The sequence below is a fragment of the Lichenostomus cassidix genome, chromosome 4 (assembly GCF_008360975.1).
Source record: "Lichenostomus cassidix isolate B80296 chromosome 4, HeHo_3.0, whole genome shotgun sequence".
Classification (NCBI taxonomy): Eukaryota; Metazoa; Chordata; class Aves; order Passeriformes; family Meliphagidae; genus Lichenostomus; species Lichenostomus cassidix.
Window position 1 is genome coordinate 62,783,302 of NC_139484.1, and position 24,202 is coordinate 62,807,503.

Consider the following 24,202-nt stretch of genomic DNA (forward strand, 5'->3'; position numbering starts at 1 on the left):
TATGATGGAACATGATCAGCGCTTTTATGTTGAGATGTTGCTTGTCCTCGATCACCAGCTGAAGGGTATTGTTAAGTGAAATGAGTTATGTTTGTCATTGGGATGTGGTTAGGAACTTTACACAAAATATCAGCTGAGAGCTGAACCACAGCCTTGTCACAACACTTTATTAAACTTTCTTCTTGGACTTCATGTACCATATGGTTTTAACACATATTTCCTTCTTACCCACCACCAAAGATGTTATTACAAGACATGTTGTGAGTGAGTGATCTATAAAACTAAATTTAATAACACTTATTTGCTGTTCATTCCAAGCGGCAATTCTGAAGTATCAGAATTTTTAAATATAGGACACACCACAGTGAGTAGCTTTATGAGATTTTATTTTGATTGATTTGGTCCCTGCAACATTGGTTTTTGTCTCTACTTTGTATCAATTTTATTGATTCTCACATACTCCCAGCTGTATTTTAATTCCCATACTGGAAATGTAAGTGGTCTTAAAGGGCAGTGTCATTTCCTTGCTAATGAAAATAACAGGTGAGTAGATGGAAAAAAAGAAGGCAAGCAGTGCCTTTAAAACAGTAGTTGGTCTACAGATATTTCAGCATTCACTACCTTTTTAACTAGCAAAGGGTCTGAAAAAATAAGTATGAAGACAAACCACAATATTCTGCTATCACAGTGCTCTAGAAACTTCAAGTTTCATGGTTTTGTATGTAACCACCTCCAACTCCTTATATTACTGCTGCTTTGTCCAGCTAATTATCTGGATTTTTAATCACAGCCTTTAACTTGTTGTTGTATGACACTGTAGTTACACTGCTAGTTGTATATAAACTAGCTAAATTAAGGCATAAAGATATATGCAACCAAGCTGCAATAAGTGAAATGGAAAATTAAGTCAAAAACTGGTAAGTTCTGTAGGCAGTCATATTAAAGTTGCTAAGTAATTGAAATAATAAAAATTCTCAACGCACAAACATTTAATGCAGGAATGAATTAAAATAAAATTTGCATTGTTTAACAAAAACCTTATAATTTGGGTTACTTTGGCATACTTCATAAGTACTGTAATTTACATAAACAACTGTGAGAGACGTCTGATCATTATCTACAGCCTAATGTTTAGGGCTTTTCTGGAAGTAAAAAGTTAGTACAATTCCAAATTGCTTGTCTGGGTCTCTCTCTTCCATGGTAATTGTTGCCACCACTGATCAGTTCAAACTTTGAATATTTTGCAAGAAAGCAGTCACAATTGTATTTCAGTGTTACACATATATGGATTGAATTCAAGACACTTTTACCCAATTAAGCAGTGCAGGGGATGTAATTATTTCTCTGTTTACTGTCTGAATCCTAGTCAGTCTGAAGTGCTGAACTGTTCAGGGTAGTGCCAAGTAGGATCAGTAAGCAAGTAGAGAAATTTAAAATATTAGAAAACTTTATTTTAGATTTCTGGTTTAGATTTAACCTAAATTAAAGGTCCTTCATTAATTCGTGAACTTAAATGCTGCCTTAGTCACTGTCTCCTTCTTCTGTGTTTAGCTTTACACCCATAGAGGGGGGAAAAAAACTGATAAAAGATGAGATTCAAGGAGTAAAACGTAAGAGGGTGCCAGAGGTTGTGACATAGATGGAGAAACCAGAGTTAGAATCAGAGCAGAAGATGACAGAAGCTGGAGAGTTTTATACAAGCAATTTTCTCATAGGTGCAGGGTTTCTTTGTATGCTCTGTGTTGCATGGTGTACAATTTTTGAACCTGTGCATTGACTTTCTAGGACTTAAACAAGCTTCTTAGAGATAAAGAAATCTCTGAGAGATTTGATTTGCCAGATTCCAACGGAGATGAGGATTAGTGTTTGTACTATAGCCCACCACAAAATGTTGCTGTTGGTTTCTTCACTTGTCTTCCGAAATTTTTCTTCACGCTCCTAGAGAATAAAGGAAAAGCATAATTATTACCTTTTGGCATCTGTATGTTTCATGGTGACTAGAAAGGCATCCCTCTTCTGCATCATGGTGGACAAAAATGTTTTTTCTTATGGATAAAAATGAAGGTTTGTACTTACACATATGGTGGATATCTTTACAAATCAAAACTGAGTAGACACACTGCATCCTGAAGCAGAAGCTAAACAGAGCTTTTGTTCACAGATGTTTTGTGCTAAATATGTCCCATTAGTACAGATTTTAACCTGTTTAGGTTTACAGTCACTTCCATATTGCTGTCAAGAGCCCTTTTGCAGCCAAATGTCTGTTTTCAGGTAACTAGTTGATATATTCCAAACACGGTGTGACTATCTGTGTGCATATAGCAAAGCGACTGGGTGTACACTTGTTTGCAGGTCTTTATTTCTAGCTTCATGGGGATATATAAATATACACTCAGTCATTTCCTTCCCCACTCAATAAAGTTTATGCTCACAGGGCAGCATGGAAACAGCAGCTGGCAGCATCACCCACAGTGGTACCTGCTGCCTGCTCAGCTGCTGTGGCTGACTCTGACCAAGAAAACTCTATCTGGGAAATCCTGCTTTAAAATAGCACCTGCTGCTATAAAATAACACCTGTTGCTGTAAGCAAGAGTTCACAGTGATTAATTAGTTTTATGTTACTGCTTAAAAATATTTTGCAGGGTAATGGAGACTATTTTGGTTAAAAATCTATAGATTTTTATGAGTTAGCTAAAAAGAACAGTGCAATTGGATAATAAACTTCATAATACTTTATAAATCAATAGGCCTATGCACAATATTTTTAATATTTCCATTAGGGGAGATACATACTCTTTCATAGTCTTGTTCTTTGGTTACATGATGAATTTGCTCAATTAGATGTTCTAGTCTGACATTAACTTCATTCACTTTGTCTTTGGCTTGAATAGCAGATTCATCCAAAAAGTGCTCCCCAACTCTAATGTCCAAGTGGATACGCTGCAAACAGAAGAAAATGTTCTTGTTACTGTGTCTTCTGTTTTTTCAAAATTCCTTAGAATAAGAATAAAACAATGGATAATTTCCCCTTAATCTCATTGCAGGAAAATATTTTAATTCCTTAAAAAAATCCCTCCTAAAATTAGAATCAGGTGGAAAATTTGAAGGGTTTCTTAATTTTTTTTTTATTAATTCCACAAATTTACAATCCTCACTAATGTTAGGACATTATTTTATGCCAGTATTGATTGAACCACCATTAAAATGTTTTCTTTGTCCAAAATAGTTAAAAAATTAAGGACTGCTCATTATGTTTCACATTTCATTCCAATATTGCAGAAATAGCAGTCTTTAATAGTACTGCTGTAAGTTTTTTACAAATATGCTTCTAGGTTCCCTCACACAACTGTTTTCTTCACATTATTTTTCTCGTATTAAATATCTCCCAATATTCTGTAACCTGTTGTATGATCTATAGCAAAAATGCCTCAAACCAGCCAAACAGCAGAGCCAAAGAAAGAAGAGAGAAGAATGACACTTGCAATGTGAAGCAACTTATTTTGGTATGAATGAAAATTTTTTCTAAAACTAGTAAAGTTCTTTTAGAAGCCGATTTGTACATAAGAAAAATAAAAAGGTTTTAGCCAAGGAAATAATTGGCAAAGTCCTAGAATTTGTTATTGCCATGATAGACGTTAGGGCTATTCAGACATCAGCCACAAATGAAGAGTATGTCTTCTTTCAGCTGTCTTGAAGTTGGCTAACTGTATAAGTAAAAATCCATCTCACATCCTTGTGCTCCATTAATTTCTTTATTTTGGTTTGAAGGAGTTCAGCTAACCATCTGGTACTTACAGAAGAGCACTTAAAGATTTAGCTTAGCTAAAGAATGTTTTTCCTTTTGTGATCTTAATTCCTCCAGATATAATTAAAAATATTTTCCTTTTTTATTTCTGTGTACTCTAGCTAAAGAAACCACCTTATTTAATATTTGTGATGTTCATGTTCTCCTTCCCTGCATCTTTTCACTGCTTTTCTATTGGATGGACAGAACTCTACATGGTGCATGAATCATGTAAAGTGATGTTAATACACCTCCATCTATGCCAGATAAAAATCACCTTCATATCCTCAGAATCACATTCATGGTGAATAGTTAATTGTGACCAACCAAAGCTTTATCCCTCTTACCCTCTCTAGTTGATAAGCTCCACAACTTCTTTTTTATGATTAGACCTAAGTACTTTTGCAATGTATACACTTAAATTTCCATTAATTTCCACCAATCAGTCTGTAAGAACACCTCGTTATTCCAGTATAATAATCCTACTCTAGTACTGTTATTTCTGTGTTGTCTACATGTTTCCAAAATGCACAGCTAGGATGAGATTTAGCCTACCTTAACACATTTAGAAGATGTTTATATTTAGCTGGTTATTTAACTCTTTTGCAGTTGACTGAGAAAAAAACCCCAAACCACTCTAGAGGGTAATTCTGTCCTGTTTTTGGGAAGCAGCAAATAGATACAAATTTCAAAACAATATTTATAAATTTTTTTTGCTGCAATTGGTAGAGCCATGATATCACCTCTGATGGCTTCCTTTTTTTCCCCAAATGGGCGTTAAAACCAACTTTGCTGGTAGTAGACAATAACAAGTATGCTGACATATTCTTCATTTGAATATTTTTCAAAAATTAAAATGTTACATTTTCATTAGGAATTCAGTCTAAGTTAGTGAAGACATGGAGTATCTTTATGACAAGTGCTTGTGTTAGTCAATCTTACATCTCTGTCTTTTTGATCCAAATTAGTTGTTCTTATTGATCAGAATCTTTCACATTCAAAGCACAATACAAACATTAAATCGCTCTATCGTTATTAGTCTTGCCTCTAGAATGCTGTGTTCTTAAATAAGAGAACAGTCTTTTTATCTCTTCGTCTGCATAATTCTGTTTGCCTTCTTTAATCACTAAAAAATGTTGAATTATCTCCTAGATGTTAGACCAATTTCTAATCCAGTTTGTAATCTCTGCTGTTTGTAAATTATTTATATTGTTGTAAGAAAGAGTGCTTAGGAAATACACCTACCAGTTTACTTCCTGCAATTACTGCAAATCTTGTGGAGTTAGACTGGAAACAGATTATATGTTCCCCAGAGAGATGGGATGTAAAGGAAAACATCCCTTGTGGCCCATAGAGTTTTGATAATAGTACCTGCAATATAGATATATGCATTGGGTTTGTAATTTATAGCTACCAATAAAAAATTAAAAAAAAACCAAACCAGTACCGTGAATTGGATGCAAAAAGGAATCAGTTCAGATGCTGACATCATTAAATTTATCCAAATTTCAGAATAGATTTAGAGAAAAATAAACAATTTTAGCTCACAGTGAACATTAAAATGTTACAGAAGTTTGCAATGTACAAAAGTCAATGCTCTCTAAAGCATTCAAAGTTTGAAAATGGAGACCTTGCCTAGGCAGAGAAATAAATTGTCCAATACTGGAAAAGCTCAGGACCTCGTGGCTGTGCAGGCAGCTGCTCTGCATGAGGGCTACATGCAGCCTCATGGTGACCTTGATTTTGAGTTTTTGTTTATCATCAGCCTTCCTTTCTGCTGCTCGAGTACATTCTGTACCATTTTACTACATTTGTGAATTTTCTTTTTACTTTTTTATTTAACTTGTTTTCTCAGTTGTCAGTCACTCTTCTTAATGACACTGTTTCCCAAATGCAAAAATTGTCCATACATGTAATTATCAAATATCATAATTTCTGTTTACTTTGACAGAAATCACAGGGTTCTTCCATCTTTCAGCATCAAAATACTGAGCTAGCTGGTGGGCTGTAGATTTACTTTTTCCCCAGAAGCGTCTTTTATTTTTAGATAGTGCTGCCTGCCAGTGCCAGAAGTCAAGTCATAAATCCTACAGAAACATTAATAAAGCATATTTACCTCACCAGAAGGAATTGTGACAGTCACAAACATTCCCAAACCAGGAGCAGATTCAAGAAAGTCATGTATATGTATATCCCAGCGTTGTACTTTGTAATTCCCTGAATAAAAACATGGATAAATGTATTAAATGATAGCTTAACGCTAAGCATCTTCATTGATTTTTTGGGGAAAAATACAAAGATAGATCATTAAAAATAATAAATGTATTTCATGTGTTTATGATTAAAATTGCTCACGGGCACTTTATAACAGTGTGAAATGCAATAAATTTTTACTACACCGGAAAATGTTCTAAAGTACTACGAAAAGTGGTTAATTAACAAGAAAACCTTTCTGATTATTCCTAATGCTCTGGAAAGATCAGCCCCTAGAAGGCACACTGAGACCTCCAAAAGTGTAATGTGCTGTACTCAAATTACATTTTATGGGTTGTCTTTCCTACTTATCATATTATTTCTTAAAAAAAAAATTATCTCTTATTTTTTACTATCCCCTTGAAATCTTACATTTACAGTCTTGTTGATTAATTTAATGTGCTTCTGATATCAGAGGTGAAATGAAACTTTAGTACATCTTGAATTGCCTCCGTTCAGACCAGCATTTATCAAAAAAGTTATTCTCCTATTCATATGGGGACATGTTACAGAAATTCTGGGATGAATGAGTACATCAGTCAGAATGTGCAGAAGCACATGTGGAAGCAGCATTTCCACAGCTGTAGAATTAAAAACATTCTTTTTCTTTGTTTAGTCAGTAGCACACTCCAAAAACCTGCATTTCTTTGTGTGATGGAAATGCACAATATTTGAGGACTTTAAGCCTAATCCCTGCTGCAGGGAGTTATTTTCAGCGTGCCCTTTTCTTTTTATTTTTCTTTTTTTTTTTTCCTTTTTGCCATATTAATCAATCACAGAATCTCCTGTCACATTTCAAGTTATTTTTGTGATTTCATAGGTTAGATCATCATGTAGCATTGACAGGTACTTACCAACTACCAAGGTGTCGCTCGGAAGATCTTCAATTATGCATTTCTCTTCTCTTTCTCCAATGTGAAAATACAAAGCAAGTGAAAAAGAAACCCAAAAGTTCAGAAGAATTCCTATTAATTTGCATTTCATTTTTTTTGTATATCCCTGCTGTACTGCTTTTGAAGATAAATAGTTACATGCAAATGCCTGTAGTCCTGCGGTTGTTCCTTGTTTGCTGCTTATCAGTGTATTTTTGAGAGAGGAAAAAAAACTGTGAGAAAAGGCAGCTGGTGGTTACACATTTATAAATAACTACAGCATGTTCTGGAGAATGAGATAACATGGAAAAGACACCTTTTAAAATCTTTCTTCTTTCCCAGCGTCCAGATTAAAATTTATTTTATGTACTTAGAAGAGCATGAAACTGAAAGGGCCGTTCAGGTGCTTGAGATCAGTTCCCTAGATTAGTGCATTGGCTATCTCTTTCCACAAACTGCTCAATTTTCAACTTAAATTGAGTTATTATTTCCCATTTATTCTGGGTGATTATTCCAGAACTTCACTCCTCTTTTATTAAGAAATCTTTTAATTTTCATACTAAATCATTGTACAAATATATGCACCTGTATAAAACCCACAGGCACTATATAAAAGAAGAACTGTAAAGAAGCCAAAGGAATTTGAACAATGAAATAATCTGAAACATTAATGAATATGATACTGCAGGGAAAAAATAACAACATTAACACTTTCAGAATAAGAATTTTTTATATAGGAATGACTGTTTCTTAAATACTGCCTAGTACATTCTCTGAAGAAAATTATAATGTAAATCAAACAGTGATGGATGTTTTTATTTTTATCCTTTGTGCTTATTTACTAGTGCATATGTCTGATGGCAAACTCATCTATCATTCAGGTGTTCCTTGTCCTATAAACCAAGATCGCTGGGTCTGAAAGGTTGGCTTCAATGTCGGTGTGTGGTCATTTTCCAGCAGGGAGGATCCATCTCTCCTCATAAAATTTGTGTCATCCCAGTTGTATGAGAACATATGTTTTTGTGGCATCAAGGAAGAAGGGTAGACAGCATCATCTTCAATATCTGTAACCTAAATAAAAATTTTTAGATGGTAACTCTTACTGGATTATTTCACATCTGCAAAAGAAGGGCTGATTTCTGCTTATTGCCCTTCACTGCACCTGCCTTTTATGAATTTGTGTCAATAAAAGAATGTCTGTGTAACACTGGCACAGGCTTATGACCATCCTGGGTTCAGTCCTTTTCACAGCATGAAGTATCTTCACAGAAGTTGTAGCATGAGTATTAGTTCACCTCCATAAATCATCCATAAATCAGCATCCCCATATTGAGACACTGTCAAAGAGATCTGAGTCCTTAAGAATTACTTCTTTGGCTCCATATGGTTAAGGATAGAGGGATAAAAATTTCATCTCACGGCTTTTGAATCTTTAGGAATGTTAAGGATGATGTTACAACTCCTTTACCACTTTAGCATTTGTCATCAGGAATAATTTTAGATTATACACCATCTCATCATATGATTGGACTTTTGCCCCTCTACCACAGGAGATGTTGACTGTCATGCACCTGCATGAATTCTCATGCCATACTTACACCTGCAAGAAATACACGTTTGTCTGCAGGTTGTGAGCTACTTGGCCAATCATCTTTTTAGCTTTTTATTGACTACTTGAGGTTTCCAAAATTCTGAGTTCCCATGGCAGAACACAAGATACACAAGGGGACACCACTTTATCCTTCACTTTGTCCAGACCCACTGGGAAGACACATTCCTTCTGTGCTTTTGACTAGCAAATGCTAGCATAGAAGGGCTGCTGGATTTCAACCTAACAAAAAAATTCAGTCTCCAGGTGATCAGGTTGTCTTGCAGCATATTGAGAGCTTTTTTTTTTGTCTCAGGTATTCACAGTACCTGTAGATTGTGATGGACACAACTTCTGCATACTAGAAAAATCCCATCGAACAAGATCTGGCTGACATCAGAATTACTGTATGAAGTGTTAGATTTATTCCTTGAGTGTGTTAAATATTGTCATGGAATAGTCTGAGTTACTTTATAATGTTGGATCATTCATGACACATCAGATATTCTCAATGTACTTCAATTACCTGGGGACTGGGAATATAATGAAATTAAGCTTTTTGCCTTGAAAACCATCAGATGCTCTCAGATCTTTTGCTTGCACAGTTATTCCTTTACAGGTATTTAATTTGCTGTTTAATTATTGTAGGACCAAAGTTCAATTCTGTGGTCACTTTTTGCTGCTACACCTTACCATTAATCGTGTCTTCCATTGTGCAAGAATGTCTGCCAAGGCATCAAAGTTGATTCTTTCTACAAAATATTCTTGAAACATAGTGTCTTTACAAATCCATCTCAAGCTTCTTCCCAAAGTGCTTTCTGAGATTAGCTTTACCCAGGAATTAATTTGCCTCTTTCCTTCCCTAGATCTTGTGTATTTAGGACCACAACATCTTGGCTCCCAACCATCTGTAATATGACAAAGAGGAAGGAAGAGCTTTTCTGTGTTTCTTCCCAGTCCCCAAATTTTTAAGAGAATTCCAAGACTGTTTAAATTAAAAGCTACAAAATCCTAGCAATACCCACGCGGGGATCATATACCTCACTGATCAGTTTAATAAATATGTACTATGAGAAATGTGCTCCATCGCTAGAATGTTTCACTCATCGCTCACTGTATCCAGTCTTGCCACGTAGTCTCCATCCCTGTGGTTTGCAAAGGGAATACCTGGAATTATATTTATGGTCAAACAATATGCAGCCACAGGGGCATCCTTAAAGAATATCATATTTACTGAGGTCTCCTGAAGATACAGCTTACAAAAAAACCCATATCCAGGTTTCTGGCTGGATAGGAAATTTCTCTTTTTGAAAGAATCTGCAGTGAATATTCATATATGTAAACCCTCTAAAATAGCAAAGTTATATATCACTGACTGGAGTTTTCTGAAGTGTGTTGACTTGTTACATATTCACTTCCCTTTCTACTCCACCCTTATCTCATCCTTTCTCCTTCAGTGTCCTTTAAAAATCTTTTGGCTCCAGGAGTTTGAGGAAACAGTGGGACTCCTCCAGTCAAATTGTATCTTATAGGACTGAAATCCCTGGTTCAGGTCATGTATACAATTGCAAATGCAGGTATTTTTTACTGGGCCTTGCCCTTTATTTGTTATGGGCATGTGAAGAAGCAAAACTGTGTTTAGTGAACTTGCAGGATTGTGCTTCCAAGGATACCTTGTGTATTTTTTGTTTTTCCTAAGGCATAATTTAGAATTGTGTCTAAAATCTGCCCAAAAACTTTATGGAGCTTAATTTGTCACTTGACAATCAATTTGAAATAAGTTCCTACCCCCTCAGAATAGATATATATTTCAATATATGCTTATGTTTTCTGATTGGATTATAAATGTGTAAACATATAGTAAATAAATGTGCAAGAAAACACAGAAAAGTTAAAACTGATATGAAAAATATTGAGGATTAGCTAAACACAAAATAGTTTAGTAACACTATTCCCACTATAGAGTGGAAATGGGGAACTTAAAAAAATCCAAGAGGTGTGATAACAGGTGTAAGTGAAACAATTTTGAACAACAGACAACAGTGGGTATCTGAAGAATGAGAGAGGTGCAGAAATTCCTTGCAACTGTATGTTTATCAGCATTTGCAGGACAAGTGAAGTCTTGTTGGATAAAGTTTCAAATTTATTTTAGTTTTTGCAAGATTTATTTTCTGGGAAAAATATAGAGAAATGCTTGAATGTTTCAGCCTTATGGAGAATACAGCATGCTCCTTTTAGGACATGAGAAATTTCCTTGTGTTTGGCATATTCCAAAAAGAATCAAATCAACTTTCCTCTTCAATACCTGTGCTATATATTTGTAAAAGTTCAATGTGCTGTACAATTTTTGTGAGCTGACTTTAAACTTATTCTATTGAATAAGTATTATTCCAAAATTCTTTTCCTGGTTGGTAGCCACAACCCTTCATAAGCCATAGGTTACATTAATTTTATAACATTATTTGACCATTAAAACTTGCAGTCAAAACAGTTTCTGACAGGTGTTCTGTTACAGTTGTGCAGACCTTAATTTTAGATAATATATACACAAATAGCAGCAAACACATACAAAGAAACGTGGACACATTTATGGCATATATAAGGTTAATGATGTAATTTATGTTATGGTCAACAGCACTAACTTTGACATAGTTATCTTGTGAGGGACACACACCAAAAATCAGTTTTTTAATCTCAACTAACACTTTTAATTCGGCTCACAGGTTTTCTACTAGTATCCACACTTCTGATTTTTTTTCCTAGTAATTTTGTTGGCCGAGTGTCCTCACGGCAGTTATTCTTCTCACTTTTGATTAAAAAAAAAAAAAAAAGAAAAAGACTTTTTCATATGTCCATAAGTCTCAAGACAAGTTTACTCTGTTCCATTATTGTCTTAGCCACACTATAAACATCTGGTCACTCTGACTTACATAAGCAGTTTCTAAAATATGCACGTTAAGCAAGTTTAGAAAAACGACAAATATGCCAATAAATTATAAAAACATAATTTAGAGGAAAAAACTTATTTTCTAGGTATAAATAACTGTAGATAAACACATGACAATATTTAAGGAGGTTATTAGTTTAGATTTTGTGATTGAAAGATTTTTGCTGTGAAGTAAAAATGTGAAGTACAATCTTTCTAAATCTCTCCTTTTCTGCCACTAGAGGGTACTCCAAGAACTTACAGTGCATTTGGAGGAAGGCTTTATTTGGGGGTTTTTGGTCTGTAAATGATTCAGTACTGATTGTCATACTAAACCTTAGGAATTTAACCCCCCAAAAGCTTGATATTAAATAAAAACTTTCAAAACCACTCTGATACAGCTTTTCAGCAAAATAGTGCAGCGTATCCAAATTATGATGAATGAAGAACACTGATGGACATGTAGTTTAGATTTAAACTTATCCTACTTTTAAATTATCTTAATTGTTATCTTTTCTTTATTTCAGACACAATTTTCTGGTTCACATGCTGTTTCTTCATCCAGATTTGGACAAGGCATTCCATTATTGGCAGGCTGAAGAAGTACAAAACGAGTTCTGATCTTGGTCCCTGTTTCTCTGCAAACCCCTCTGCAGAGACCCCAGGAAGACCATTGCGAAACCTCACAGTCCAGTGGTGTTTCTGCAATACACACAGCAAAAAGGTAACTTTACATGAAGTTGTACCTAAGTCAAATACACAGTTGGGAAAGCATTAAGGAATGATCATCAAAGAGGCTCCTCTTTTATACCAAAATATATGTGATGCTAATAAAATCCATATGTTGTCACACAAATTAAAAAAAAGTCTGGTTTCAGCTCCTAAACTCATCGACACTGGTATTATTGTTATTGCAGTCTAGAGCCTCTCTAAGATATTATATCAGTACTGAGGCATATTATCTCTTGAATGAAAATACAGAATTCTTATAAAAGAAAACTATGCTTAAAATGATTGCACTCAAAAGATTGAATTAAAAAACGTTTACTGTCAATTTTTATAACTCATTTTCCTTTGCATGGCTTACTAAAAACATTAAAGCTTTTCTATGGTTTATTTAAGTATACTTATATTTCTTTGCTATTGTACCTATGGTTGTTCATATCAAATTCCATTTTATTTTTGTTCCAATTTGCTTCAGAAATAAAGAAAATTCCCTTTTTTATCATTAAAAATCATCTTGCTGTTGTTTGGTGTGTACATTGCTCTTCCGTTTGCCAATAAAGATATTCTGTCACTAGAAGATTTCTAATGCTGAAATTTTTTTCGAGTTTTTATTTGCTGCAAGAAAAGAAGTTAGAAACTCTGAAGTACTATCCATAATGTATGCCTGTATCTAAAATATATATCATAAAAAAGAGGTGAGTATTCCTTAGCAGGTTAAATTAAAATACTGCTTTTCTGGAAAAGGAAATTACATCAAAACTGCCTGTTACAGCATTTGTGGGTAAAACAGGTGTGCACAAAACCATCTTTAAATGCCACACTAAATGTGTGACACCTGGTAAAAATTTCTGGTGAACTCACCACTTCTGTTGTCATCACTCATTCCTCTGTTTCTAGAGGGAATGAGGGACACAGCTTGACCTCTGGTAATTAAATCTACCCTTTTGATTCTGGAATAAGTTTTTAAAGAGACTGATTTACTGGTTAATATACAATGAAGTGGGGATCTGTGATGAAAAGTTATTTTTGAAATACCATACTTTAAATGCATTATTTTAAATGTATACCCTGAAGAGGGCCAAATGTTCTTTTCAAATATTGTGGGAAAGACATATAACTGTAAATGAGAAGTGTAACACTCACTTTGAATATGTCTTGTTTACTAATAGAAATACTTTAAACCACTATAAATTGATAAACACATTTATTAAAGTATAAATAACATATTAACAGTGTAGAGAATGTGCTTTATTTTTGTGGTTGTGAGGTGACCCACACAGTGCTAGAGACAAGCAATCTTCAGACATTCTGGAGAAGCTCTGGGAATATGGCAACTTTTTTGGGAACACTTTGATTCCTTGGAGCAAATATGTGTTAATTATGTATTTGTTAATTCAGAGATTTGAAAGTCACCCTTATGATTAAGTCAGTAGGTTGCATGTCTTCCTACCTATTTGAGATTATTAGCTAATATTTTTTGAGGAAATAAAAATTAGGAGAGAGAACTTTATTTTTGTTGTCAGATTTATGTTTCTATTGAAAATATGTCCAAATCAATTGAATTATATAAATTTTTTATTGCACATAACTGCCAAAGTCTGACCCAAAAAGACACAACAATAATAGTTCTTGGCTTCATTATCATGTAAAACCTTAAGGATGAATATTTACTTCAAAGTTGCAGCATTTGAGAACTCTGATTCTGATCAAGTGTCATTTGTTTCTCATAAAATTCACTGTTCTTCACTGATACAAAGGCTTGGGTAGCTCTTACTGTGGATATAACCCAGTCCTTTGAACCATAGCTCAAATATGCAATCCCTTACTTATTCTTTCAGGAATTCTCTTTTATGTCAACTGGCTTGTTTTATTTCCCATTTGTGAGTCTGGAACTATTCCTATGCAGATAGGAGAATATTCTGCCTGATCACCTGTTTCATCCACATCACCTGCCAGATTTCCACATATTTCTGAGTGAATTGAAATAACAGAATTGAGAACATCTACTTACTAACCACTTACCTGAGACAGTGTCTATTATTTCATTGCTTTTAGCTGGAACATTAATAAAAGGTGCAGAAAGACCCAGCTGGGTTTTCTTTATTTTCACCATTGTTACTTGAGCAATTGGTGGCAAATTTTTGAGTTTGGGATAATAAAATGAGTTTGCTGGGTGACTTGGAGAGGAACAAGTGATCTGTTAAAAAAAAGGGGAATATTAAAGAAACTAAGAAGATAACTGTAAAATCATGTTTGTAAATCATGCTAATACTTTTTGGCAAATAATTTGCATACAACCATTTTCTGTGAACCTCAGTTCACATAACTATGCTGGTAGTCCCAGAATTTTTATGCAGGATACTTGACTGGATACAGGACTGTGGTGGGAGGTACTGGAAACACAGTAATGTATGAAATGGTTTGACAGAAAGAACTGAATGTTATTACAAGAAAAATACATGAGTATTAAACAATAATATTAGGTATGTTATAGCAGCTGTCATATGGATATGAGAGGCCAAATGTGTTGTTTTCCAGTTTCTCTGTTCCTTTCCTCTTTACTTATCAGCACAGTATTTGTTGCTAGAAATCTGACCTTTAAGAAAGGATTAACTGAATACTTAGAGAGTTCAAAGCATTCAAATCAAAATCCTTCCTTTGCCACCACTCTTAAATGGCAAGAGCAAAGTATGAGGCATAGAGAGGATCTAAAGAGCAGAAGAGATTGAAAGCAGTGTCACCACAGTGAAGTTCTCTGCTTCCCTTTAGATTCTTTCCCTCCAATGTAACAGTTTCAGGTTTCAGCAGTGCTTTCAACTGAAAACTCCTCCTCGCATCAGTATTCACTACTAAGAATTTTCCTGGTTAGATACACATTTGGTGATGTCAGGACTTTTGTGAGTATTTTCATTTTCCCAGTGCTTGAAGGATTGTTAAATATAATTTAAAATTGTCAGCTTTTCCAGAAAACAATTAAAATGTAGAGACAAGTTTTCATGAACCGTCTGCATTAACCTAATAAACTTCAAAGATACAGAAGATAAACAAATGCAGTAGCTTTATCAGCTGTGTAATAAATCCACATATAAAGAACATCAGCGCCCTCAATTACTGAAATCAGTTTCACAATTATAGAATAGTTGTCTTTTAAAGGGAAGACTCAAAACATATCAGAATGAAGTGCTAAACTGTGTGCAGGCACCTACCTCTGTAACTGTGTCCTGTGGAATAGTGGCAAAGTTTGGGGAGGAAAACGTGAATCCACTATCAGTACCAGCATCATATGGAAATAGATCTACTGTTACTTCATCCATCCAGCGGTCTCCATCACAGAGATTTAGGCTGTCAATGCCCACAAACCAGTCGGGGCTTGGAACAATTCGTACAACAAATGAAACCTAATGAAAGAAAATCATCCATCAGGGTTGCATCACTTGCTTTGGAATGCTTCAGTCCTGCTTATAGTAATTTTTACTCAGAGTTCCTGAAATAATGTCATTATGCTCTTCTAATTTATAGAGGCTGTGCAGTGCTCCCTGCAATGTGACACGCTTTTTAGTAACTCTATTTCATTATATTGTTCCTGCAAGCGAGAACTCAAATGTTTAATTTTGGTTACTGGTGACATAAAATAAACTTTCGAAATGAATATGTACATTTACTTACTAAGGGATGTCTTGGATGAGCTTCTAATTCAGTAGAGGTTTGTCCTGTACCACTGGAAATTGCAGGAGCAGAGAAGATTCCATGTACACTCTGAATTTTCTCTCCAGCTTCTTCTATTTCTTTCATTAATACCCATGCTTCACCCCTTTCAGCAAAATCACGTACACCATTGCTGGCATATTCATTTTTTTTCCACATGCTGTAGTCAGAACTATGAGTAACACCTATTTGAGTGAATACATGGCATGACATAAAAGTCTGATTTAGAATGTTCCTATTTCTTCATTTTCTCTCTTTTATTTCTGAGGTTAAAAAAAATGTGTATAAAATGGAGTGAACACTAAAACATTTGGCTTATCGCTGTTTGTTTCAGCTGCAGCCAATGGAAAACAGAAGTAAATTGAAAACAGTTGTACATTTTTGAAAACCTGGATGCTTTAATATCATTTCATTCTTAATAACTTTGGCTTTTTTTTCTTTTTCATTAGTTATCTTACGTAAGTATTAAGAAATAAAAGATCACAGAGGTCAAGAGACTTAGCTGCTCTTAAAACTGTAGAATACTTCACTTACCTAGCAAGGATGACCACTGTGCTGGGGGCCTGTAGAGTGGATACTGCTTAGGGAAAGCAGTTTGACTCCATTTCCCTATGAAGATTATCTTGTACTTAGCAAGTTCCTCTGCTGTGCAAAGAGAATCATCCCCCACCGGCAGGCTGCTGGCATAACCCAGGATTGTTACAAGTACTGTCCAGATAACTTTACAGGAGCAGTAGAAAAACATCAGGTTTTCCATTCCCTTCCACACGAAAAAAAAAAAAAGTTAGCCATATTAGTCACTCTAAACTCAAAAATTAATAACAGTTACCTAATAAAATGTAGCTTAAGTTATAACCAAAGAGACAGCAGATATCTGAAACACTAAAAATTGTTATGCTTCTGAAAACATTACTATAATGCTTTCAGATTTGTTATTTCCATGCTATATACTACAAACCTGTAACTTTACCTGGGACAAGTGTTTCTAATGAAAATGAAAATGAAAATATCTTATCCTGTTCCATAGTACTACCTCAGAGAAAAATCTGTTTCTGATTTTCTTTTGAAATCTGATTAGAGTCACATCTTGATTTAATTAGAGTAGCAACTGTTTCTGTGGAAAACATTAGTGGTATATTTATTCTTCTAAAGATTAAATTGCAGGTTACCTTGCCAAAAGAAATTATTTATTTTAAATTTGTGTTCTACAAAGGCTGTTTTATAGCATAACATTTAAAGTCAAATACATTTCATATTTATATAAATTACTTTGCAATCATAATGTGAATTAAAAACATTGTAATTCCTTTAGATTGTTTAAACTACACAGTTTTGAAAAATTAGTATTTTTTTTAAGTTACTGTCATAGGTTGTACAAATTTTGTTTTTAAATTAACATGATAATTGTATCAGACTGTTGAACTCCACCAATTGTTTAAAATAACAGCCTTAAAAACTGATTTTTAAATGTTTTTGTCCTTTGAGAAAACTACACAAACTTAAGTAAATCACTAATAATATATTAGTTTGTAAAAATAGCTATGAATACTCACTAAATATTCCTCTGGAGCACTGGTAGGGGGAGAGCACCTGCTTTTGCTGGCAGCTGAGTTGGTCTGCAAGAGAAGACAGTAGGAGTCTTGCTATTTATGCCTGAAGAGGGTCCCTTTGGTCCAACAATTATTGCAATCTTTAGACTTTCCAGGTTTGCAGAAATCATGCCATCTTCTTGTTTGCAATCCCTTTGGATGGACTGGCAGAGGTTTCCTGTCTGTCAGCTGCTTCAGGTTCCTTATCAGGAGACTGAGATGCCGAAAAGACAAAATGCCTTTTAAAAATACCTTAGATTCTTAGTAACAGTTTGAGTTTTCTGGTGCCTTTACAGTTCTCTGCTCTTATTAATGCCTCCAAGCTATACAAATGAACTGATTCCAACACTGAAATAGTTCTAGTGAATACTCTTTAAATGAGAAACATGTTTTCTTGTAAGTTTTATTGTCTGACAGATGCTCCTTCCAAACATTTACAGAGAGCTTGCTCACTCTCACACACCATATGTATGTGTTCAAATAAAAGGGGTGAGGCAGCTAAAAATGTCAAGAGGAAAAAAAAGTTGCATTTCATAATTGCACATACTCACACAGACTGTGTCTCCTGCAAATGTGAATTAATTTAAAGTAGTACAGTGTATATTTTTGTGTTGTACAGTACTGTATGCTGGATGATGAAAAGGCTCTGTAACATTGTGGTTTCTTTGGAAAAAGTGGTTTTGGGAAGCTTGGAGATTTTTCTGAGCTGTCTTCAGAGTAAAAAACCCCAAATAAAAATCTCATTATTATAGTTAAGTCATACATTCTCTGTAGCACAGTACCTATATATGCATCACTATAACTGTTTAAATTGTTTATGAAAAAATATGCATTATACAGTGTCCCAATTAAAAAATAATGTTTAAGCTTTATTATATTTTCCCCACCACCTTTCAAATAAGAGGAAACAAAGGGCTTTGAGCCAAACCTGTAAGGTTAACAAATGCTATTGTGGTTGATCAGCAAAGCAAATCCAAAATTGTACAGTGAATAATGAAAATAATATTTCATAGAAGTTTCTTTAGAAATTGCAAGGAATGACACTTAAGTACTTCCACAGATCTCTAGCATGATGGTGCAGCATATGGGAAAAAACCCAAACAAACCCAGTTATTTTCCAGATGCAGCTCCCAGGCCATCACAGGTTAGGCACACACCATATAGCTTCAGTGAGACACTGTTATCCACCAAACAACATGTCTGAGCTTTGTGGCACTTTAACTGGAAACTTGCCTCCCACCCAAGCCAGGAGGTGAATAAACTGGGATGTCTGGATGGAATTTTCGTCAGTTATTCTGCTGACAAAATGGAATCTGTTGCAAGTTTCAACATAGATGGATGCAGCACCTATGGCAACAAATCTTCTATATCTGGATAGATACAGAAATCCTCTAGCAGGTTAAGCTGTCTAGGCATGGACATGCCCTTTATATCCAAGGTCTCTTCCTCCATCCTATATTAATGGTACATTTTCCATTGATTTCTCTTCCTGGAGCCAGGCTCCACTAAGAAAAAGAGCAAAAAGGCTTCATGGATACTTTTATACAAGTACTTTGAGTGTTTGTTGAAGGATGATACTTGAATTACATCCAGCTCACTCCCTCCTACGCACAGAATTCCAGATCCACAGGTTTCTTAGAGATTTGAATTTAATGACATCCAGCCCATGCAGCCCTCTAGAACTCCACAAGGTCCCACAAGTTTAAAAGTATACTCCTCAGAGCATTGTTAGAACTACTTGAGGCTTGCGTATTTGTTATGTTATTATTATTAAATAGCTTTAAACTTCAGTAGGTTTTGTTGTTTATCATGACAATTACTGAGCCAGTGAACTTCACATACTGAAACACACTGTGGCACTGCCAGTACAACATGTCAAATGAGAACAAAGCAGCTAGCTTTGGGTCTGGCACAGAAATATTTAATATATCAGACTAGCCTTTTCCTTTCGAAGATAAATTGCTGGCAAAAGGCACATCAGCAGACTAGATTATTCTGGTTCCATGACTACGTGTTATGAATGTACCCAGGAATGGGACAATACATGCAGGCTGCATAATTTGGCACTGGACCTTTCCCTGTTTATAATGAGGGCTTTACCATGACAGATTTGTCTGGATTAAATTCTTCAGGACCTAGAGCCTCATTCATATCTTTGTTGAATTTGTAATGAAATCATTTGACAAAATACTGTAAATTTATTTAATTATTTTGTCTCCCTACCCCCTGTCCCCTGAGGCTGAGGGAAGGGAGGAAAGAAAAAGAAAAAAAAACGTGCAGAGTAATGTTGTCAGAAAATCCTAACTTGAAGACTCAATGTCTTATTTCTTTAAATAGAAACTGTGCTAAGCATAATCAGTCTTTGACATTGTGAAGGACATCAAAACACCGAATGTGTCTTGTAGATGGGAAGGAAAAGAAAGAACAGAAAAAAAGCAAATTTCCACTCAATGGATTACTTTCATGGCTGAGAACCACAGATGCCAAATTTCTGTGGGCCAGCAGTAGGAGAAAAAATGCTGTGGGATCAGACCTATGCTTACATTCCTTCTTCAGTTTTTATGCCCCATTAGGAAGCTGCTGAAAACTCATGGAAATCTGGAAAAAAGAGTTTCCATTTAGAAACACATTTGCCTGTTTTATAAACGTATTTTTTTCTTTCTCTTTTTTAGCAGAGTAACTTTTGTTTTTCAAGTTTGTGTCTCTTCAGGTACATCTATTTTCTGTCCACATATGTACATCTACAGACCCTGAATGCTGGAGGGATTAGTCATACAAAGCTTGTTTTACTTAAGCATCAGTGCCAAAGTGTGCCTTGGGTTAAATTTTGCTTGCAGAAGTGTGCAACTTCTGCTGTTTCTTGTCAATGTGACAACAGTTTTACAGCTCCTGCAGCCTTTACCAATATTCAGAGGATGAAAGCTGGGAAGTATAAAAAAAGTAAAAATGGTGTCCAGATACTTTTGGTTTGTAAATATCAGTCATACCTCTGTCTAAAATACTGTGTTTTTTCTACCTGAAAATAATTAAAGAAATGAGAAAACAACAACAAACTACTTTAAAATACAGCAGAATCATCAACATCATGTTGGCTCTGGAATCATTTACACTGTACAAAAACATTTAAATGAGCATGTTCAGGCTATCACACAGGAATATACCCCATTAAAATAATGTAAATTCCATTTTGATTAGTCAGAGAATAATTTAACCCTTTTTCTGACAAGCAACGAGATTGCCATGATTAGTTATGACTTTTCTATTGAACTGTAATAGTAAGAGAAAGGAAAATTTACCAAAATGATTGAACAGAGGTTAAGTTTGCACACCTTTACTCAAAACAGAAGCTCAAAAAAAATTTGTATTTCTATTCCTGGAGTATTACCACACATTTCAATTTTGCTAAAACAATTTCCATTCTGCTGATAAGGAGTATATGTGCAACTTTGATATTCACAGGCTACTTAACATGCTTATGACTAGCTAGAATCTCTTTGTCTACCAAGAAAAACATAACATTGTACTACTTAAGAAGGATTATACAGCCATATTTTCTCTCCTGTAGTTACCATGGAGACTCATACAATTATGGACACTCAGCAATGCCAAAGGTTTACATTTAGTCAAAACCCTCTGAGCTCTAAGTTGTAAAATCTCAGGACCAGAGTGGCAAACAGCAGAATATTTTATGATGGAGAAATTGTGGTGTTGGTTTGGGAGCTTTTAAAAAAGAAAGCATTTACATAGGAGATTAAAGTATTCCTGATATTGGATGGTACAACAGTAATGAAGGCAGCTGTAATCTTTACTAATCTTTTGGGATAAAAATTTACTTTGCAGATTAAGGTACCTAAAGTAAGTGCAAACATACAAACTAAATATGTACACTGCCACTACATATAATGGAGATCTAGTTATTTTAGTTGATAGAATCTAGAGAAGTGTTCAGCTCACCCATTAATCCATACCAATATTTGACCAAATTAATAACTGGTGAGTAGCTCTCTAGTCTCCACTAAGTGTATTGATAAGCTCTCCATTGATCCTAGCTCTCATGGGAGCATCTAAGTAACAGATCCAGGCATCTTTACCTTTATTCAGGGCTGACTGAGAATTCAAGCCAAGATGAGGAAAACGATAAGCAAAAATCTTAGTCTTCTTGACCACAGTGGCACTCATCAGCATCAAAAGCCTTTTCTGTCACCTTGTGCATTCTTCTGTCATTTGTTTATAAATACTTTCTAGAACAGAAAAACCTAATATGTAGCCCAGCCCTAGCTAACCAAACCAAGGTCCCCCATGACAATGACCAGTGGTTGTGTTTCTCTTTTGTATTCTCTAGTACCCAATGTGTATTACTTTTCTTGATAATCACCTTCACCAGCACTTTTGATTTCCTAATCCATCATTTATCATATGAACTCAGGAGTTGTCTTCCACTGTAAGGTCAGAACCATTTTCTCCTGTCTCACGACAGTCCTTCAGCATAATATGTTAACCTGGTCATTCTTGGCTCTCACAAATGCTTCCTGATCACCTAACCACTAAGGTATCTATCCAATCCATCTGTAGCACAAACCATGAAGTCTTGTAATCCCCTTTATGGGTACAGAGGAGTTATCTTGGCAGCAATGAACTCAGGTGGAAACAAATAATTTAAATCCTTTCTGCCAGCTCAGCAGCTAAATCACAAACTGCTAGCCTTCTTCCTGTACTGTGGTTAATGCTTACAGTAGGTATGAAGCAGAACCACAGGGATTACACACTCAGGCAGCTTCTTTATCCTGGACTTCATCCCCATTCAGACCATTGCATACCTGCCAGCTGGTAGAGCCACCACCTCTGTTTGTTTCCAGAGGCCTTTGCAGCAGGATATTGGAGAAGGAATTTGTGCTATCTTTTTATCCACAAAAACTTCACAGATTTGAGGAAAAAAACCAAAATAAAACAGCTTCTTTTTCCTATTCATCAGGTATTCTGAGCTGGGGATGAGGGTCAGCTTTCAGAGCACTGTGCTAAACTCTGGCATGCCTAGACCAGCAGCTTTAGCTCCCTGGATGACTCAACAGAACTCTGAAACAAGCTAAATGTTTAGGAAATGCTGAGGGCAAGTCTTGCAGACCTGAGCTGGACACTTGCAGGAACCTCTGCTTTTATATTTACTTCAGATATCTGCAGGAAAACCTATTACTGAAACAAAAATTGCTCTGAAGGGAATCTAATGTGTATTGTACTACAGTTTTATTAGAGTAGAAGACAATATATTTTTGTGGAATTGCACACACATACACAATGTAAACAACAACAACAAAAATGTGTTTTGATTACCATATTCATTCATTCTCTCATTCTTCAGTAAGATTGAGTAGACAGCCTGTGTAGAAATCCCTGCGGTCATTTCAATATGGTATTTTGGCAGTTTTAGATTCTTGTTCCACTGTTTCCAATGTAAAGAAGTTTGGGGTTTTCCTGTTGGACTTCATTCTTTTTACATGCTTTTTTTGCTAGTGGAATTGTCATTATTTCCAAACGTTGCTTGTTAGTAAATTTGATGGTTTTCTATTATACCGTAGAGAATATTTATTATAGCTGTCTATGCAAAGCTTGAAGAAGAGAACTGAAAACTGGCTATAGGGAATGGGGCAGCAGCATAATTAAAATAATAAAATTTTAAAAACTTCAGCAGCATAGTTAAAATAATAAAAATTAATTCTCATTTTGTGAAAAACATGGTTTGTATCTTTCAACAAGTCCAATCTTCCTATTATATCTTTCAATTTATTTCTGAAATGAAATTATCTTGTACCACTAACATTTGTACTTCTTGTTTGCCATTGAATTTGCACTGGAAAAGGTTTTAAACATTGCAAAAATACTTTTCAAAATGTTGACTTTCTAAGACCAATTTGATGCTTTCTTTGCCTTGTAGAAAAATGTCTTTTATCTCTTTGGCAATACTGTAGAAGGTCACCAAATTATATTTCTAAAGTAGTCACCATCAATGCCACTCTTTGCTTATGTTACGTCCTGCTTCACAGTCAGTTTTGTTGATTTATCTTGAGTTTTTCTGAAGGTCTTAAATCTATTAAATTATAGCTGTGGAGTTATTGGAGCTACATCTTTAATTATGTGAGTAATGAGGTACTGAAAAAAATGAATTGGTCTTTTCCGGGAAGTCATCCATACATCACAGTTTGCACATAGTTCCAATTCAGTAAAAGATCCATTAATTACCACCATAGCACAGTATCTTTTTCCCACCCCAACACTGGTGAGGAGTCAATGCAGAATAAGAGTCTCATTGGAGTGAGGAGTTGTATCCAGTTTCAGAGTGGATACTGTATTTTTGGGACCAAGGTATAATTATTTACCTTCTGCCATGAAAATTATATAGGAAAATCAGTCAAACTTTCCTGCTTACATATGTAATTCTGTTGTTATTCCTTAGCTTTGTTATAAATAGGATCCAAATGTTTTATCCAGTGTTCCACCCTCACTTAACCTCCATACAAGACAGATACTGATAAACTTGAGTCAGCTCAGTGGATAGCACCCAAGTTTTGTTCAGCCTGGAGAAAGGCAGGTGATCAAGGGAGCTTCTAGTAACCTCCCAGTGCCTGTTGGGAGGTCACCAAGATGAAGCTGGGTGCTTCACAAGGGTGGGCATTGGGAGGATAAGGGACCATGGGAGTATATTGAGGCAAGAGAGATTCAAACTGAAGATAAGGAGAAATGCTTTCCCCATCATGACAGTCAAGC

At 35.2% G+C, this 24,202-nt stretch overlaps 2 protein-coding genes across 3 annotated transcripts; both read right to left on the bottom strand.

The window, feature by feature from the left end:
• Positions 1-369: 369 nt before the first annotated feature.
• Positions 370-10,494, bottom strand: LOC146438696 (transmembrane emp24 domain-containing protein 11-like). Its single transcript, XM_085059571.1, has 5 exons — positions 6,892-10,494; positions 5,901-6,001; positions 5,030-5,155; positions 2,794-2,940; positions 370-1,938 (listed from the first exon to the last, which is right to left on the bottom strand). The coding sequence occupies exons 1-5, from the start codon at positions 7,019-7,021 to the stop codon at positions 1,789-1,791; spliced, it is 654 nt and encodes a 217-aa protein (XP_084915697.1). The 5' UTR covers positions 7,022-10,494; the 3' UTR covers positions 370-1,788.
• A 125-nt stretch (positions 10,495-10,619) lies between these two features.
• SPON2 (spondin 2) lies at positions 10,620-17,888 on the bottom strand. Of its 2 annotated transcripts, XM_085059569.1 has the most exons (7): positions 17,415-17,888; positions 16,738-16,745; positions 16,389-16,614; positions 15,816-16,039; positions 15,356-15,547; positions 14,172-14,346; positions 10,620-12,125 (listed from the first exon to the last, which is right to left on the bottom strand). In XM_085059569.1, exons 1-7 carry the CDS (start codon positions 17,572-17,574, stop codon positions 11,947-11,949), a joined length of 1,164 nt encoding a protein of 387 aa, XP_084915695.1. In that variant the 5' UTR covers positions 17,575-17,888; the 3' UTR covers positions 10,620-11,946. The 2 variants fall into 2 exon arrangements, with proteins under 2 accessions (XP_084915695.1, XP_084915694.1); XM_085059568.1 differs by lacking the exon at positions 16,738-16,745 and having other exon boundaries at positions 17,408-17,539.
• Positions 17,889-24,202: the final 6,314 nt, after the last annotated feature.

What these genes read in the sequence shown, in the direction of transcription:
- LOC146438696 (XM_085059571.1), bottom strand. Translation starts at nt 7,021, where the DNA reads ATGAAATGCAAATTAATAGGAATTCTTCTGAACTTTTGGGTTTCTTTT. An exon ending in TCACAATTCCTTCTGGTGAG is followed by an intron (nt 5,156 to 5,900) that starts GTAAATATGCTT and finishes TCTATATTGCAG; the next exon opens with GTACTATTATCAAAACTCTA. An exon ending in TAATTGCAGGAAGTAAACTG is followed by an intron (nt 2,941 to 5,029) that starts GTAGGTGTATTT and finishes TTCTGTTTGCAG; the next exon opens with CGTATCCACTTGGACATTAG.
- SPON2 (XM_085059569.1), bottom strand. Translation starts at nt 17,574, where the DNA reads ATGATTTCTGCAAACCTGGAAAGTCTAAAGATTGCAATAATTGTTGGA. An exon ending in CTCATCCAAGACATCCCTTA is followed by an intron (nt 15,548 to 15,815) that starts GTAAGTAAATGT and finishes TTCTTTCATTAG; the next exon opens with GTTTCATTTGTTGTACGAAT. An exon ending in CACAGGACACAGTTACAGAG is followed by an intron (nt 14,347 to 15,355) that starts GTAGGTGCCTGC and finishes TTTTTTTAACAG; the next exon opens with ATCACTTGTTCCTCTCCAAG.